Source organism: Notamacropus eugenii, chromosome 6 (genome assembly GCF_028372415.1).
Source record: "Notamacropus eugenii isolate mMacEug1 chromosome 6, mMacEug1.pri_v2, whole genome shotgun sequence".
In the NCBI taxonomy this organism is placed as follows: Eukaryota; Metazoa; Chordata; class Mammalia; order Diprotodontia; family Macropodidae; genus Notamacropus; species Notamacropus eugenii.
The window spans coordinates 118,195,372-118,216,102 of NC_092877.1; the positions used below are offsets into that span (position 1 = coordinate 118,195,372).

The 20,731-nt window shown below is 33.8% G+C and overlaps 1 protein-coding gene across 4 annotated transcripts in view; it reads right to left on the minus strand.

Moving 5' to 3' along the window:
* Nucleotides 1–20,731, minus strand: part of EPHA5 (EPH receptor A5) — a 486,363-nt gene that overhangs the window by 378,128 nt on the left and 87,504 nt on the right. For all 4 annotated transcript variants that reach the window (XM_072620887.1, XM_072620886.1, XM_072620884.1 and 1 more), the window contains exon 3: nucleotides 4,411–5,074. In XM_072620887.1, coding sequence (XP_072476988.1) covers nucleotides 4,411–5,074 — 664 coding nt within the window. The remainder of the gene's footprint in view (nucleotides 1–4,410; nucleotides 5,075–20,731) is intronic.

Genomic DNA, 20,731 nt, shown 5'->3' on the forward strand with positions numbered 1-20,731 from the left:
TGCTTATGCCAGAAAGCATATGGACAAGTTCTCAGAATAATGTTTTTAAATGCACAAAATAAAATACAAAGGATAACAAAGAAAATAAATTATATTGGAATACAATAATCAAAATATTCAAAATGTTCAAAGATTTCAGGTAAAGTATTCTCTACTAGAGTATATGCTTTTTGAAGGTAGAAACTACGTATCTTGTACGTCTTTGTATCTCCCATTGCACCTTGCAAAGTGCCTTGCAAATAGGAGATGTTACAGAAATGTTTTGAGTGAGTGGATGACTGGGAGAATGAGATGGGAGAAGAGACAATTTTAGAGCATAGAGGCCTTCCTGGAAAGCTAGTCAGGTTGAAATGGATGATTAAATGGAAACATCAGGAGGTATAAGAAAAGAGAGAGAGAGAGCGAGAAAGGGAGAGCATAGACGGAGGAGAAAGACAGCATCAGAAAGGAAGAAAATGAAGTCTGAAGGGACCAGTGAAAGATGCTCACTACTTGGAAATTTTTTGACTGTATCTCTGTACAGTGAACATCATGGAATCACAGCTCCTATCATGGAAGAAACCTATTCTGACCTCCTTATTTTAAGGTAAAGAATAGGAATACCACAAAGATTAAGCAATTTGATCATAGCAGATAACGCTTCCAGGGTTCATAATGTACTAGTTAGCCATTGTTTGAACTAAGCTAGTAACAACTAAATAAAATTTGTGAAGTGTTTCATACAATTTCTCTTTTGAGACCCACAACAATTCTGAGATAGTACAGTTCTTAGTAGCCTTGTTTTACATATTAGAAAACCATAAAATAAAATTGTTAAAAAAAAAAAAAAAACAACTTGTCCAAGGTCATTGGCCATAATCATCAAAGGTTGTATTTAAATTTAGGTCTTCCTTCTTCTCGTTCAGCTTTCTAGTCCCTGTGCCATAGTGCCAAATGTTTTACTTGAAAGGCTGCCCTGTCCACATGAACTCAATTTCTTCAGGACAGCCTTTCCAGCTTATTGTCCTCTCTTCATTATGAGCAGAAAATGAAGAATAGAAAGGACAAGGAAGAGAAGGTCACAGCCCGTCACTGTGTAAAAAATAAGTTCACACTATAATTGTTATAGTATGCTACTTTCTTCCCCTTTATATTTCCCAACAATTCTTTCTCAATGTGCAATGTAGGCACTTTAAGACTTTCCTCCTAGAATATACATTTCAAGAGAAAAAGTGGATCCTTCACCCCAGTTTCAACGAAGATAGAGGGATGATTTTACTGATATCGTGGTATCATTATCTAAACTTCCATAGTTATAGAGAAGACATGTTACTTTAAAAACAGTTATCAAAAAAGAAAGAAAAAACTTAGAAATCAAATTGATGGAATTTGCAGGGTTTAAGAAAATGAGATTTGGGAAATGGTTTTGCAGCTTCTGGTAGGCTCATATTTGATACCGTTACAAATATCGGCTCTCACAAAGAAGATTGCTCCCAGAAAGTGATGCCACTCTTAGCATAAAAATATATCTATGTACACATATAGCAGATGTGGTAACTTCTTTTAAATCCTATCATAGACAAAACTTTATAAACCCCTTTGACAAATTTAACCTAACAGTATTTCAGTAAATTACATATCTAATTCTTAGTTAAATAAAACTTCTGCATATGTTACCATCATCACAGAGAGAAGGAATATAGATGACATGGAAATGTAGCTCTACTTTATTGGTAACTAAGAAGGGGGATGAGCCTTCTACTAAGAAAGGAAATTCAAGTACTTTGTTATGCATTTTGGCACAGAAATAATTAAGGGAATTCACGGTGATTTGTGGTTTCATTCAGTAGTTGAGTTTTCCTGAGAAAATAACTAATCTGTAGATAAAGGTTTTTACAAACTTAAGCCAATCTGACTTGTGGAAAAATAAAAGTATGATCTGAAACATTAAATACTTTGAAGATTCAAGGAATGAGGAGGTGTTTGCACGATCCTCCTTGAATATGCCTTTGTTTCCCATTTCCTTTAGGTAAGCTAAATGTATACACCAAGTAAGAGAGAAATTCTATTTTTTGTTCAGATATGAGAAAGAAAAATTGAATCAGAGAAGCATACCACCCATGAGTAGGAAGGTAAATCACATCATCCAATACAGGAGTTCTTAGCACTTTGGTATCATGGCCACTTTGGGCAGTCTGTAGACACCTCAGAAAAATGCTGCATTTAAAAATAATAATTGAGAGAAATGTTAAATTTCACTTAATGATTAGTAAAAATAGATATGTATTTTTCCCCAAGTAACTTCACAGAACCTTTGAAATTTGTCCTGGGGTGAAATCAGTCCATGGATACCAGAACTTTAGGTGAAAAAACACTTGATCTAGTGAACCCCATTATCTGAGCAGGAATCCCCTCTACAACATTTCTGGGAAATGGTGATCAAAGATGTTTGTGAAGATTTGTGGTAAAGGGAAACCTACCATCTTCTGAAACAACGCATTTCAATTCACTGCAATTCTATTTTTCTAATATCTAAATTAAAGAAAAATGTTTTTTTTTCTAAAAGATGGCCTTCTAATTCTTTAAAGACAGTTCTCCCAATGTCCATTATTCTCCAGATTAAACATCCATCACAAATTCTTCCATTAAATATTACAAGGTATAATTTTGAGCCTCCTCACCCTCCTCCTCTGGATGTCCAAAGTCCTTCCAATATTGCACTACTAAGAACTGAGCAAAACATTTCAAAGATGGTGTAATCAGAACATAGCACTTCCTTATTCTAATATTCAGTATCTGTTATAAAGGTGCCCAAGAAAGCATTCCTCTTCTAAAATTTATTTTTGTTGCTTATTTATTTTTATTCTGTTTTTTTTTGTCAAGTAATTCTGTTGAATTACAGCAAGTTTTTGGTCCAATAACACATCCAAATTTATATTACATAAACTGCTATCTAAGCCAGTAAGTACTGTCCAACTCCAAAATAAATAGAACACTGAACAGAATATTAACTTAGGAAACCATAAATTATAATTATCTATGATTAATTACGTTTTAAATTTTATTTTGTTAAATATTCCAAGTTACATTTTAATAGGTTTAGGCCACACTTGGGCAGTGGGTCTGACACCTTCAACTTAAGACATATTTCTCCCATCTTATACGTGTCCAGTTGATTTTTGAATCAACCCTTTTGGAGGCTTTCCATATATTACTATTTAGTTTCATTTTGTTAGATTTGTCCCATCATTCTAGCTCATCAAAATCTGTTTGGATCCTGCTTTTATTGTCCAATGTATTCATTATCCCTAACAGCTTATACGCAAATTTGATCAGCATACTACATATGCTTTCAACCAATCTACTATAACATATTGAACAGAGTAGTATCACATCAAGGCCCTAGAAGTACAGGACAAGAGAAATTCCTACAGATGGACATTCACCCACTAGTAACTACTTTTGGACTCCAATTTGTCAAACTAACTGAATCATCACATAGCCCACATTTCTTCCATATTGTCCATAAGGATTATTTAGTTTTCTGAAATTATGTTAGTTTTCTGAAATCCAGGTATATCCCATCTGTATAGTTTTCTTCTGATCTACCAGTCTAGTAATCTTGTCAAAAGAGAGAAACAAGGTCATTTTTCATTTTCCCAAAGATTTCTCTTCTCTTTGGAATAAAGAAAGTTCTATTTTACCAGAAAGTCATTAATAAATTTCCCAGTGGAAAAAGGGAACTTATTGTACTTTGGGCAAAATGAGAGTATTTTCAAATGATGAGGAGCACATGCATGATCAAGATTCAATTTAAAATGAAACATTCAAAGAAAAAGAAACCAGCAAGTGAAAATTGTTTTGAAATGACCTTTTTATCTTAGTTCTATCTTTAAATGGTTATTTTTTAATAACCTACTTATTACATGTTTAAAGTTGACACATTAAAAAAAATAAGCACGTAATAATAACTATATGTTTTTAATATACTAAATTGTTTTCCATTTAGAAGTCATTTTTCCCTACATCTTATTTGGAAGACTTTTCAAAAAATACTTTAAATATATATACATATGCATATGGATACATACATGTATATATATATATACATGCATGTACATATATGCACACACGCACAAACTAGAAGACAATGATCATATGAAATCCTTAGCCTATCTTTTTTTCTTTGGGGAAAGAACTCCAACAACATGATACACATTATGTTGACACTGAGAATATGGACATTAATTATGTATCTGAAAAAATGTATTACATTACATCTTTTGTAAGAGACACAAATTCCATAATTTAGCCAAGAAAAACATCATTTTCTAGTAATAGTTTGAGAAAAAAGATACATAAATAAAACTCTTTAAATAAACTACCCTTGACAATTCATATGCAAATCTGTATCTAATTGGAAATCCTTACCTTGACAGGTGCCATTTTTCTCCTCATACCCTGCTTTGCACATGCATTTCCCAATTGGAACCAACCATTCTCCTTCAGCACTGCAATGCATCTTGGGAGGTTCCTCAGTCACAGAATGGTTCACACAGGAGCCTGACACTTCCAGCAATTGAGAAGAATCTGCTCCAGTGATCGTGTCTGGAAAGAGTGCCAAGTTTCTAATCACAGAAGGACACTTCTTGTAGTACACACGCACTGATACTAGAGCAATGCAGGCACCCACATCTTGGAAAGCAAGATAAAATCCCTTTTTGGTCAGAGGTCCAACATCTCTGACTTCTGTATTAAGTTTCATGACTCGGTCACCAAGGTCCAGTTCAGTAAAACTTTCATCAGCAGCAATTGTATCTATCTTGATATATTGGTTTTCTTTGATGTTACGCCCATCTTCATCATCAGATTCAAAGTAATACATATTAAAAGTCTCCTTGCATGTCCCAAGTCCTCCTGGAAGGCTATTACAGTCCCTCAGAGTAAACTTAAGTTCTATGAATATTCTGGAAGCACCTTCATTGGAGATCCAACTGGTCAGAAGCCAGTTATTCTGGCTTTGTTCCATAACTTTGCATACTTGATAGGTGTGTATCGGGGCATAGTTCTCATCTACTTCTCCAATCTCTTCCCACTGTACAATTAAAAATAAAAAGAAAACACATTTCATTAGACAGGAAAAATATGTCATTTGTCACCTTTAATATCTTCTGAAAAATGCACATATAAGTTTCTATGATCAGTTTAAGTATATAGAAATGGAAGGAATGACATTCATTTATTTTCCTTCATATTTTCCTTTCCAAGTAGTGGACCAAATTACCCCCTCCTACCTCTTACCTGTAATCTTCATGGGTTTAGGGACTATAGAAAGCAAATTCCCCAAAGTAAAGTTTTAAAAGAAGACCAAGAAAAAAAGAAGTGTTCTGATAAAACTATCTGAGGAAAAAGAAGAATATACATCATGATGATTATATATCAAGAAGAGTCTGTATCATGATGGATGAAGTTGACATAGAAGAAGAATGGAAAGAAAGGAGATAAAATGTAAAAACAAGGAAGAAAAAAGACAAAGTGGGGGGGATAAGATATCATCTTCATGAGCAAACCTTCTAGTTAGTTTAATATGTACTTTTATAATTATATAAAATTAATATACATATATATATATATATATATATATATATAGGTACAGAACTATAATTATATTACTGTAGGCAACTCCTGTGAAGAAACTACCTCTACCAAGGTAGATCAAGAACTATTGTTCAATGTATAGTCTTAAAAAGTTGTCTAGGGACCACTATGAAATTAAGCGACTTCTAGGTGAACAAGTGGCTAAAGTATGTAACAGATGGGATTTGAACCAAGTTCTACCTCTTTATTCACTATGTATTCCTGCCTCTCTAATGCAACAATGTATATTGCAACAATGAAGTAGGTTATATCTAATAAATTCACCAATGGATGTTCTTGTGGATAGGCACTATATGTTTCTTCTCAATTTGGACAGACTTTATCTAACTGTCTTGCTATGTACATATATGTAGTAAGCCTAGATGTTTCCATACAGAAGCTATTTCTTTCTAGTATCTTGGTAATGAACTAATTATTTTCAACTGGTGATGAAATTCTAGTAACCCTAAGTAGTAAATCCTAATAGAAACTCTTGGTGCCATGGAGAAATTTACTTCAGCACTTCTGTGGAAATGTAATTTCAGTGGTACAGATGACCACTCTGCCAACAGAGGAGAGCGGGAGCATAGAAGACAGTCCTCAAGAGTTGCGGGGATTTAGAAAATGTATCACCTTTAAGTTAACCACGTGGTGGACAGCTGCTCTACGGTAAACCTTCCCTTGGAGACATAAGTCTTCTAAACAGGTATATATCATGGGGAAAAATTTTTGCCTTTGGGGAAAAATCAGATTTGACTTTATTTACTTCAGTTCTAAGACCCTCACAGGAATTGAATTAATTGAATGAAGGAATGCAATGACTAATCCCAATTCCAGAGGCCCAATGATGAAGAATTTGGTCCATTTCTTGAGAGAGAAATGAAGAACTCAATATACCGAATGGATATATATTTTTAGAATGGACATTATGGGCATTTTTTGATTGATTATGCATATTTAATAAGGATTTTGTTGGGTTTTTTTGGTTTGTTTCTAAAGGAGAGAGGAGAGAAACAAGAAAAGAAAAATGCTTGTTAAATTTTTTAATGTAAAAATAGAATAAAAGCAACATAATGTCATAAAAACCCACAGTGATGAACTGGTACTGATCCAGAACTGGTGATTTTGTTATTCCTAGAAGTTGTTTTAGTATAAAAAAAAAATCATTCAAACTGATGTATTTAGATACTACAGTATGATTTTCAAATTTTGATCACTCCATAAAGATCTGAAGAGGGAAAAGACACACGTAGAATGAAAATAAATTGTATTTGCATTTATTTTCATCATTTCATGACTCACAATTTCCACTTGGCATCAGAATTCTAACATTCATAAAAGATAAGGTAGATTAGAAAGTACTAAGGAGGTAAAATTGATTATCTCTGCCACATATCTCCCACAATGGGAGATATGAAGATTTATACAAGCTGTGTTGTTTTCTGGTTAATTCTCACGTACACATTTAGCCACTGTAAGAAAGTGCAAATTTTCTCCCAGCTTTTTGTCCCATGTTACGTGACAACTCTGTCTTTCATATTTGTTTCTTTTTCACTGGAAAGATTTGTGTTCAAACTCTAATTATTCCCAGTTTTTAAGGCTGATACTTCATGCAAAAGGAATACTGCAAAGAGCAGAGCTAACGCATAACATAAAGGAGACAAAGTAGCAAAGCTAACCAAGAAAATCCTCAAATTAATATAACTTAAGATGCAGTTAAACTCATTTCCTTCAAATGAAGTGAAATTGAAGAATTATATTAGAAAGCATTGGATTCTTTTCTTCTCCGCACAACAAATCAAGTCTATCCACAGAATGAAAACCAAAATGCTACATTAATTTGGTGCTAAATGTTTCCTCTACGTCTTTAATAGCCCTCAGAAGGAAAACACAAATGGATTTCAGCAGTGTGGTGTTAAATCATTTATAGAAGACCTATTTCTGCATCCGATATTACAGTGGGACACTTCGAGCAAGTTAACAGACCTGGAGGCTGCAGCAGACACTGAGAAAATGATAGTAAGCAATTCACACACTCGGTGTATGCAAAGATACTACAAATACTATTTTAAAAAGACAAGTTACACGGAACTTGACAGGCCTGCTCAACAGACACTTGCTTCAGGTGCTAATTTTCAAGTATGAGCATAAACATCTTATTTCTCTACATGTTCTCAATTAGATAGAGAGAAGTCACAGTTTCCCACAGTAAGAGATACTAGGTTTCCTTTTTTTTTCTTGTAAAAAGGATAATAAGGTAAATGAGGGCCTCTTATTTATATGGCTGATACTATAATAATAAAAAAGTTTTAACTGAAATAATTATGTCTATGTGTCTTTCTATAAGCAATTATGTAAGATACACAGAACAACTCCCACAGAGCCTTGCTCCCATTTTGGCAAGCCGGTATACAAATGGATGGAAAGAACGCATGTACTCATAGCTCACAGTCCAAAGGCAATATCTGAGGCTCCCCTCCCTTCTCTACCCCATAATGTATGTTCTCTCTTAGAAAAAAAGAAGACAATTTACTGCCCTCCACACAAATCCTTAATGGGGGGGAGAAGAATCAATAATTTAGGGACAAACACTAAACAATACACACAAAAGGATATTTGGTTCTTATGAATTTCTCCGGAAGTGCTTACTAAAGGATAGTGACATATGACGAGATTAGAAAAGGCACTTGAAAATACATTATGGCGATGGGATGCCACAGGAGAATAAATGATTCAGGCTTTGACTACCTGTCAACTTATATTACATATTTAAATGAGAAACTTCTTTAGACCTTCTGCGAAATAAAATGCCTGTGCATATAATGTACAGACACATACACAAATTAGGTAACCTTGAAAACGCATGAAGTTTTAAAACATACTTGAGGTGGGATGTTTTTTGAAATAGCAAAAAGAATGTATTTTTCACCTTTATTGATGTCCCATCCCTAACATGCATCAATTTACTTGCTGCATTATGAATTGATCAAAGAAAAGTTTTTCAAATATATTATACATACCTGTATTTATATGTGTGTGTTCATGATTAAAAGAAATATAATTAAAAAAAAACAAAAAACAACTTAGGTCTGTAATATATGTGAAAGGTCTGTTGTTTCCTACGTGGACCTCCCCCTTCCATAGTCAGACTAACCAGTTTATGACTTATTCCACACATGTTCCAATCGGAGTGTTGCCTGAGGCATATAGAGCTTGTGTCTAACTCAAGACATAATGGGTAAATGTTTTAAATTGAGGTTTTCCTGATCCCCAAACTCATTCCTTTATCTACCATGTCACATTGAAATTGTGTTTATTTGTCTATGTGTCTCTGTGTATGTGATGGCAATCAAAATAGGATTTTTTGCTGTTTTTGTTTTGGTATAATCAAGTGCCACTGATTGAATCTTGCCTTTATCAATCAAGAGTCTTTATAAGGAGTAAAGTACAGAAACAAGAGTTCCTTTAACTAGGAACAGTGTATGTATTTGTATTGTTAATTATTTTAATGTGATTAAAGATGTTTCCCACCCATTGATGGGCCTGCCCATTGTGGGAAACTAGATTAGGGGAGTTATTGTGTAGGAGGGTTCCAAGTACCTTTTGTTTTTCTATTGAGCCATTGGGTCAGAGGGTTATGTCCTCTGTCTAAAAAAAGTATATAAATACTCTGAGGGTGAGGTTTTACTGTGTGGCTTAGTTTTTGGTAAGAAGGTTTGAGTGCCAGATGAGGACACTGGAAATCCACTAAGGAGCTCCCCACACACACTTTGAGAACCCAGATGTCGTGCTTCCCTCTCTGGTAACAATGGTGGACAGGTGGGGTCCAATTATCTGTTGAATTCAGGCATTAGCAAGCCATGTCTGCTGATCTGTTGCTTTCTCTGTATATTCTTTGAATTCAGGGTGCTGACTCTGCGAACTAACTGAATGATATATGTACTTGGTTAAAGGAATGATGCCTGTGCTTGATTAAAGTGATTGTTAACCCCTTGAAAGTTGCTTTGCTTTTATGAATGCAGATCTAAGAACCTGTTGTAGTAGGCCCCTCAGTGTATATTGAGGTACTTACTGATACAGTCTATTATCTCTTTCTATACATACACAAAATCTGAATATATAAATATATCTATATATGTATCCATTGAAATGTATGTTATTTATATATATGTATATATATATATATATATTTTTTTTTTTAATCTCACAGCACTTAATAAATTGGTCTTCTTTATCTCTCTCCTGCTTCTGTAGGTATTGCTCTAAGCTTCACTGATCTACATTATAGCTTCTCTTTCTCCTCCCTATCATCAGAAATCCATAACCTTGCTTTATTCTGACCCCTATATCCCTATTCTTTTCTCTGACAGTCTGCCATTATGGTTTAACAATGATGGAGGGATCTATAAGTCCACCTGTTTCACAGGTAGCAACAAAACAACCAGATGTTCTCTTTAAGTAAAATAGTTCCTAAAATGTATCCCCAAATGTGACAGTTCCATTGAAATCAGCATATTCAGTTAGGCACAACCACCAAAGTTATACTAAGTGCTTGGGCTTCTCCCTTAGGATGTCTTTGGACTTGAGATATAATTGGAGTCCATTAAGGATACTCCTGGAGGGAATGGAGATGTTGAAAGTCTCTAAGATAAAGGGAGTGGGAAACTCATTACTTGACCAAGGTAGCCTATTCCATTTTTGGATGGTTCTAATTGTTAATTCCCCTTATAGTGAACCAAAATATGTCTCTTTCTATTCACTGGACTCTTTTTGTGCTCTGACACAACAGAGAACTGTGTGACATTTGATGCATCTATAGAAACAGAAATCAGTTTGTTGAGTTTACCTGTTTAAAATAAAATACCCTTTTGAGTTATTATGAATACTGCTAAAATTGTAGTATAAAATGAAACATTTATATAAACAAATGTTTATAGGCACAATAAAGAAGGCTTGTTGAGTGATGCGAATTATATACTATATTATATAGAGTCACCTCTAAGCAAGAATGTATTAAGTCTCTTTTATGTACCAGCCATGGTGCTCCAAAGCAGAAAAAAAATGAATAGCGCCTTCTATCAAGGAACTTACATTCTATTACAACAAGTATAACCCATATATGTATACAGAGAATTGTATATAATAGATATATAAAGTAGACACAAAGTAATTTCTGGGAGAAGGGCACAAGCAACTGGTGGGATCATGATTGGAGTTCTCAGGTTATTGTCATCTGAAGTGCATTTTAAAGGAAGCTAGGAATTTTAGAAGCTTATGATGATGAGGAAGTGCATTTCCCACACATAGAAGAGATTATGCAAAATTAGGGAGATGAGAGACGGCATACAGCACTTAGCATAGTGCCTGACATATAGTATGCCTTACACCATACAGAACAAGCAAAGTAGTTTGACAGGAACAAGGATGTGTGAATTAGAATTATGTGAAATAAATCTTGAGTAAAATTAAAAAAAAAAATTTTACTCCAGAGGTTCAAAACTGAATTCTTGAAATGAGTGAGCCTGAGGCTCCATTCAGTAATCTTTGGGATGGTAAATTGGGCCATCTTTTGTCTGTATTCTTACCTATCCCTTAGTCACTGAATGGGCATGGCCTCAGACAAACTGAGACCTGAGAAAGACCTTAATTTAGAAAGGTTAAAATCATCTACTGCTTCATGGACCATTGTCAGTCCTCTTGACCTCTGTCTTGCTACTGGACTCTGATGACTAAGATAATGAGGCTGATGATTTTCCATAGCTATGCCAGACTCAAATCTAATTCATGCACAAGTCAATACGTCACCCTCCAGATGTTATTATTCCTCTTTGGAAATGAAAGGTGAACAGCAATAGTATCAATGAGACTGGTAGACGATTGATTCTGAGGTTGTTAATCTGGGTGGTTGACTGGAAGGATGGTCAGTTACTAGCTTATTACATTTGCAAATGAGAGTAAACTGACCAAAATAGGTAATATATTAGATAACGAATCAGAATGCAAAAAAAAAAAAAAAATGAAAATCCAAGAGACTGGGACAGTACATAGAAGCTAACAAAATGTAATTGATCAGGGACAAATGTAAAATCATGTTTTAAAAAATATATATCACTTGAGATTAGTCATTGTGACTTGCAGTTTCCTAAGTTAATCAGGTGTTGTCTATTGGTATAAACAATATTTAATTCAGGAGAGCAAAATGTAAATTTAAAGGCTCTCTTTCAATACCATTCATGCTTAGATTAAAATCATACAACATTCAAAGAATCATATACTTAGATTTGAAAAGGCCCTCAGAAGTCATCAAGTCCAAACCCTCATTTTACAGATGAGGAAAACAAAGTTGAAAGAAATGAAATGATTTTCAGGTGATAATTTTCAAGGTATGAACCCAGGTTCTCTGACTCTAAATCCATTGTTATACCTACTATACGAAGAATTATAGAGATTACTTTCTTTAATTTAATTTTTAATATCAAATGAAGCAGAAAACATGAAGATCTATGCTCATGAAAGGCCTTTGTAAATCATGGAGGATATCCAAGGACAAAGTAAAATGGAAGAGGAATTCTCTCTAGAGGGTGAGAGTCTATTTAAAACAACATTATCTTGAGTGCACATGGCAGTCTTCTAAAGGAGATGCATTTCCACTCAAGAGAGTTTAGCCTAACAATCTTCACAGAAAAAGAATAGATTAAGAATACTTATTATGTGTACTATGATATGTATTCAAATGTACATCCTCAAGCCCATAAATCTGGTTCACATGTTCCAACTACACAATAAGATAAGCCTTGAATTAAAAAGCAGAAGGAGACTGGTCCAGACTGCCCTTGGAAAATTGTGCAGTACTTTTGATGGCCTGCTTCATATGCAAAGATCTATCTTTTTAGCCTCAATATTATTCTAGTATCACAGTATGTCGGTGAGTCAAAGAATACTGCAGTCAAAAATGAAAGTTGATATTATTACATAAAGTTAGATTGTTAATTTCTATTTTTAATTAAATTATTAAAATGTATTTATTGACACATTTGCATTTTACTTAAAGGCAATAAAGAAACATTCCTTTAAAATATAATGCAGGCTTTTGACTGACTAGCCTCTCTTACTATTTCATAAAACAAGAGTCCTGCATCACAGCATTTCCATTGATGACTGCATTTATCTTACCTTTCAGTCAAATAATGTTAAGGTAGTCACAGTGATTTCCTTTGGTGGAGAGATGTTAAAACCTGACTAACAATCAATTGCCTCCAGCTTACTTCTGACAAGAAATACTTCTTCTTGGGATGATTTTCTTTTCCCATCACACAGATGCTTCTCTCTTATTTGGATTTTGGATGACTTTATGACTGTTCTCTACGGTTGTGACATCACTTTTTCTTTTTTTTTTCTTTTTTGTAATATTTTGTAGAGTCTTTCAGACTCAAGTTATGAATTTCATACCTGACAATACAGCAATGATGTCTACACTTTTGTTAGATACTATTCAACAGCACTTTGTGTTGTGCTGTGAATGTTCTGCTTTCCCAAACACAGTATAACAGTATAAGAGGCATATTCCACATCCCAAATCTCAATTAAAGTAACTAACAAGATATTCTTTGTCTAGATGCTATCAGTGAGCAGGAATGCCTCTTTGACCAAAATGATCTATTAATTCCTAGATACATCCATCAAATAAATCAAAGGCTTGTACGAGGCACAATAGCATATATAATTACCTTGAAAGTAGATAAGTTCTTCTAGACATTGGATAAAATTAAATGGCAAAATATAATATGATAGGCTGAAAGAATTACAGACTCCAATGGATCTGCATTTATGGAAGGTGATTGGGGCAAGGACATTCCAACAACTGCTTAAAGAGTTAAGCTTTGGAACCGTCTTTAAAGCCTGTTTTAATTGATTTGGTAAACCAATAAAAAAGGGTCTCATCTTATATAATTATCAGCACATAAATCATATTGGTAGTTACATTAATTGTATTTTTATTTATTTAAATATTTCCAAATTACATTGTCTTTTATTTATAACATTTTTTTCAACTCTTGAGTTTCAAATTCTTTTCTTCCCTCCTATTCATTCCCTTCTCTAGGAGAAGGCAAGAAATATTTTTTCAATTATATATGTGAAATCATACAAGATGGTTCCTATTAGCTATGTTGTTATAAAAAAAAGTAAGAAAAATAAAGAAAGTGAAAAAAGTACACTACCATTGGAACTCAGAGTTCATAATTCTCTCTCTGAATGTGGATAGCATTTTTCATCGTGAGTCTTTGGAATTTTCTTGGATCATTGTCCTGATGAGAATAGCTAAGTTGTTCACAGCTTATCTTCGTTGTATGTTGTCACTGTGTTGTATGTTGACAATGTTTTACTGGTTCTACTCACTTCACTTTGCATCAGTTCATAAAAGACTCCCCAGAGTTTTTTTTTTTTTCTGAAACCATTCTTCTCAGAATTTCTGAGTATCCTCTCAATTTCCAATTCATTGCCACCACGACAAGAGCTGCTATAAATATTTTGTATATATGATGGTCCTTTTTCCTTTTTAAAATAAATCTCTTTGGGGTAGAGATCTAGCAGTGGTATTGCTGGGTCAAAGAGGAGGTACAACCATTTGGTCATAGTTTACTGGTATTTCCATTAATAAAGGGTGGGAGTATGAGACACTATTTTTAAAATATGATAGATTTAAAGCTGAAAAGTCCTGAATAGTTTCTACCGTTTGGGACTTCTAAACCTTAAGTCCATAAACTTGTTTTTACCAAACAACATAATTGGCTATCTTTTATACACATGCATTTTATTTTATAGGTTTAAAAAGAGTTATGGTCAGTCTTGTGACAGGTTTCTCTATTGAAATATAGGATTTAAAATTTGGGGATATTTTTAAGATTGGCCAAGACTCCTAATTTTAGAGTGGAAGAATCTAATTGGGCTCCAGAGAGAGAGTGAGTGAGAGAGAGACTTGCTCAAATTTACAATGTTGGTAAAACTGGGCTTTCTTTGGATGAAATAGAGCATGTTCTCCCTCTCTTGAGTTTAGTGAGTTGTGCTGCTGGAGTTCTGTTACTCATTGAGGAAAACCAGTATTCCATAAACACTATTTCAGAACAGCCAGTAAGTATACTTGAAAAAATGAACTAGCAAATGAACAAAAAAGACACAAAGCCGGGTGTTTGCTATATAGAAGACTTGTACACAGCAAACTGTCTAGTGGAAAATCTCATCTCTCATGCGTACATACTCAAAAGATCCCATTTTTCTAGAATTCCTATCTAAAAGAAAATAGGTAAATTCATGGCAAGCCCAAGAAAATGCAGAGTGCAAAAATGCAAAAATGCACAATAACATCAGTAGCAGCCAGGTGAAAATAATAACATAAGAAAATGCTAAAAAATAAAAAAAAAAACATTTGTATTCAGAAAAATCTTTATACATGGCACATTTTGTTTTGCCTGAATTTCACAAAAAAGTATATCAATATTCTCTTTTTGTTTTTAAAATATCTTTCTTCTTATTTAAGGAAGTTCTCATATTAACTTATTATGAAGAGGCTGGTCATTGGGTAATCATTTGTTTATTTGTTGGTTTTTCAAGCTCCACAGGAACTTAACAAGTTGATTGCCTACAAAGGTGTATGGGGACTGTGAAACTGCACCAAGGGAGAGTATAGCCACATATATGAAATCATTAACATCCTTCACATATTGAAGTTCCCTGGTTCATACTTAAATACAATTCAAATCCTTCTTAGCTTATGTTGCAAATTCTACACTAATTTTTGGAAGAGACTTTTTTTTTCCAAAAGATTCTGTAAATGACTTGAGACTCTAAACGAAATATCAGACTTAATATGCACCACACTGGTTAACAAAATATTTGCTAATTCAACAACCTCAAAACTACAACAGCAACTTATTAAATATTAAACAAAATAACAGATGGAATATATGATTAAAAATAAAGCAATTGCAACAGTTCAGTCCATAAATTTTTAAACTTGAATTAATCTCTCTCCAAATTAGGTTTTTTTTTGTTCACTAAGAAAAAGTGTACATGGTAAGATGCAAAAAAATCCCACAAACACTTTATTAAGTTGTAACGTGATGGTACATCATTTGCCTACCCTTCCCCCAAAAACTATTGTGGCATTTACCAATATTTAACAAAAATTTAGAATTTGCTGGTATTCAAAATGATGGTGGAAAAAAACGCAACCTGAGATTTTCATTAACCTTCTTCCACTACACCTATACATGACTGGCAATCCTTCACCTCTTTAGAAATATCCTTTTTTTTTTTTAATTCCCATAATGACTTTAACAGTTAACTGACTCTACCAGATGGCCTTCTTTAAAAAGTCTGATTTTTAACAGTCAAATTAGCAACATATTTGTCCTCTGCAACAGAACTCTTTATATGTCTGAACAAATTTGCTAATACAGAAACCAGACTCTTCTGTGACCATCAGCTAGAAGTGTACATGAATGTTAGAGGAACGATGACAAAGAGAGAGAAAAAGAATCTGCCAGGTGATCCTGTAATCCATTATAATATTCCTAAGGAATTATCTCATTTGATCCTCATAACAACCCAGTAAGCTAGTAGCTTACATTTTACAGATATGGATACTGAAGTGCAGAAATTTTAAATGAAAAATGAATTTTAAATGAAATATGAAAAAGAAATTTTAAAATGGAAAGAACCCTTTGAGCTCAAAGGACTCAACTCCTATGAAATCATATACTTACTACATGTGTGACATGGGACTACCTACTTCAACTCTCTGGGTTTCATAAGAATATATTGAAGTAGACATAGGATTACAAAGTTGAGAAGTACCTGAGACAGGTTTTTAATGCAGTCCTTTCAAAATTGCTAGCATGCTAGTCATTCAAACAACAAAAAATTATTAAGAACTTAACTGTGTAAAGCACAAGTGAGGGGGGAAAACATAGTACTAGCTGTCAAGGACCTTAAATTCTAACAAAAAAGAATGTGAAAAGGTAGGGGGAAGGGTAAATGACATCACTAGTGAGAAAAAAGTAACTGCCTGGTGTAGGTATTCTTAAAAAGGAGACTTTAGGAGCAACCATCCAATCAGAGAGAGGGGTTGCAGCAACTGAGGTTTCTTGCCTAGGGCTAAAGCCACCTGTATTACACAGTGAATTCGTTTAGAAAAATTTTGTTGTGACTTATGACTTAGTTTAAGCTTTATTGTTTGTAGTCTTTGCTTTGTTTCGTTTTTTAGATCAGTGAGCTATTGCGGACAATAATAAAGCCACTAGAAAGGTTGATATTACCGCAGGAAAAAGGTAATTACATTTTCAAATTTGAAAAAGAGGACCCTTTAGCCATGTCAACACAATGGCTAAACCATACCAAAAAAAAGGGAAAAAAATCAATAGGATGTTTTCTTTAACATTCACCACCTAAGCCATAATGGAAAGACCACTGTTTCCCTGATAGACACAGTCCCAATTACATCAAGTTGGGAACACTGTTAATACCTCATCCAGTATTGTTTCTCTAAACTTAATAGAAAGTCTAAGTGGAGCCAGAGGTTAGAATGGTCTATAAAAATAAAAGTAACTTTGAATTTTTCTTGTACTTTGATGAACAATTTTATTCATGACAAAGGCAGTGGCAATTACATAGGAAATTATGTATGTTTCTAATGTTGACATTCATTTCATCACTTTAAGTCAGTTTAGCTACATGAAATATACTCTGAAATCTCTGCTTCACAATTCAAGTAAACCAAAAGAGGAATACTTTTACATATTGAAACAATATAAAAAAAAAAGTAAACAGATCTTAAATGGGAAGGAGGAGGAAAAAAAGAACTTTGTCAAATCCAAGTATTACTTATTTGTGGCACTTATTTTTTTAAATAATAAATTCCTATGTGATGTGATCCATCTTTAGGGGTAAGGGTTGTATGGCCAAGAATAATAGATTTGGTGAGTTTGAGTCCAAATTACAGCTCAGACAAATGACCTGGGGAAGAAATTTCATTATTCTAGGTTGTATTTTTTTTTTCATTTCTAAAAGTAAGAGGGTTGAATTAGATGATCCACATAGTCATTTCTAGCCATAGGTCCTATGACCTTAAGCTTTATATAGTCTACTGAATATGATTTGCATAAAGCCTGATTTCTAAGACAAAAGCCTATATGACCAAGCACCTTGGAGAATTGGCATGGAAAAGAGCACACTACAAACAGAGTAACCCTGTAGTAGGAACAACATGTAAAGGTAGCAACCAATATAACTCAATTATTAATAAGCAGCAATAACTGCCAAATTGCTGCTACCTGTGACTGTTAACGGTAAGTTTTTTTTTAATTACTTTATTTTTTTCAGTGTTCTACAATCATTTCCATATATTTTAGATTTTTTTTTCTCCTACCTCTCCCTCCTTGTTCCCTTTTGCCCCACTCTTGCCCCCTCCTGAGACACTGTGCCATCTTCTATAGGTTCTACACATACGTTCCTATTAAATGCATTTTCTCTTTACTCATGTTGAATAGAAGAATTAAAATGAATGGGAGAAACCATAAAACAAAACAAACATAATACAAAAGAAAATGATCTGCTTCATTCTGCAATCCAGTTTCATAGTTCTTTCTCTGGATGTGGAAAGCATTTTGCCTCAAAAACCCAATGGAAATTTTTTACATCCTTGCTTTGCTATGTTAGACTAAGTCTACCAGAAAATATCCTCTCACACTGTGGTTGTTGTTGTATATAAAGTTCTCCTGGTTCTGTTCCTTTTGCTCAGCATTAGTTCATATAAGCCTTTTCAGGTCTCTCTGAAGTTTTCCTGCTCATCATTTCTTATAGCACAATAGTATTCCGTTATATTCATATACCACAGCTTGTTCAGCCATTCCCCAATTGATGGGCATCCCCATGATTTCCAGTTTTTGGCCACCACAAAGACAGCTGCTATAAATATTTTTGTACATGTGGGACTCTTTCCCATTTTTATGATCTCTTTGGGATACAGCCCTAGAAGTGATATTGGGTAAACACATTTTTATAGCCCTTTGGTCATAACTCCAAATTGTTCCCCAGAATGGTTGGATCACAGCTCCACCAACAATGAATTAGTGTGCCAACTCTCCCACATCTTCTCCATCTTCTCCAACATTTTAATTTCCCTGTTTTGTCATGTTAGCCAATTTGATAAGTGTGATGTGGTACCCCAGAGTTGTTTTGATTTGCATTTCTCTAATCAATAGTGATTTAGAATATTTTTTTCATATGACTACAGATAGCTTTAATTTCTTCCTCTGAAAACTGCCTATTAATATCCTTTGACCAAAGTAGTTTTTAAATATCTAGGTTTTTAGGGATCTTGGGGTTTTACATCACCTCAATTTCAGAATGTATTTTTTAAAATGACTGATATGGCTTAAATAGGAAGATCATAAGATAAGAACTGGAATGGTTAACTCACTACTCTAGAGCCACATGTAGCACTCTGAGTTCCTACCTATAGCTCTTTATGCAAGTATGAGAAAAAAGTTAGCAATTACAAAGACATTTTGATTAAGTTGTTTTAGTTATGTTCAATTCTCTGTAAGCCCATTTGGGTTGCTTTTTATTTTTTTGGCAAAAATACTTGAATGGTTTGACATTTCTTCCTCCAACTCATTTTATAGATAAGTAAACTGAGGAAACAGGGTTAAATGATTTGCCCAGAGTCACACAGCTAGGAAGCGTCTGAGGTTTCCTGACTTCAGGCTCAGAGCTCTAGCCACTATTTTCTATTACTCTTTCCACCCATCTTTATCATATAATTTTGTACTGTAATGATTTGTGAAAACCTCATATCCTGTTAGCAGACATAGGTCCATGAGAGCAGTAACCATAAATTACCTAAAATCTGTGTCTCTGTCTGGTCCTAATTGTACACTGTACGCAGTAAGAATTTTAATATTTAGTAAATTCAACTAAGTTTATAATGCAATGGGGACACATGTGAGTATTCTCTAATATAAACAAGTGACAGGTAAAAACATTTTCATATCTAAATAAATTGAGTAGAAATTCTTTAGGGGAAAATGATTGCAGACATTTATCATAAAGCCTATCAAATCTATCTAAAAAATTAAAAGTATGTAGTTAACCTGCCAAGAAAAGTGATCTTTTGACTGGAAATTTCAGAAAAATATTGGCTAAAGGGAAAGGAATACTCACAAATAAGTAAAGAAAGGCCTAGATGAACTACATCACTAAGTAATTTTTCAAAAGAGGAGTATGATTGATGACATAATATTAGTGATCTTAAAAAAAAGATCACAGAGAGTGGGTGAGATGTCAGGACTGAGGAAGAGCCACTGCAAAGTATAAGCCAGGGAACTTCATTTTGATTACTGGCAAAATTTAGCTATATATCTATGTATCTATGTATCTACGTATCTATCTATCTATCTATCTATCTATCTATCTATCTATCTATCTATCTATCTATCTACCTACCTACCTACCTAGCTATACACATACAAGCATGCATAATACACACACATACGTACATATATTCACAAATATATATAACATATATATAATATATCTAATGATACAGATTATTATTGATCTCTAAAACAGCTTGGTTTCATAAAGAACAGTTAATGCCACATTAACTGTTGTTCCTTTTTGTCAGGGTTAGTAGAATGGTAAATCAAGGGAATGTTCTTCATCTAGATTGTGGGAAATTCTTTGCCAAAGACCCTGCTGTTTCTGGCTCCATTCTAGCCTAAGCATCAGAGGAAGGCATTGATGTAACTGAGTGGTGCGATGTATATTAACTAAGAAATCATGAAGACCTTAATTCAAATCCTGCCTGTCTTAGGCATTTACTATTTGTGTGACCTTGGCCAAATCATTTAACCTTTGTCTCATTTCCTCATTTATAAAACAGCTATAATAATAACACCTTACAAGGTTGTTGTAAAGATCAAATGAGTTTATATATATCTATATATATATATACACACACATATATATACATATATATCTATATATATACATATACATACAATGCTTTGTAAAACATAAGGTACTATACATACAAATGCTAGATAGTAGTAATAGT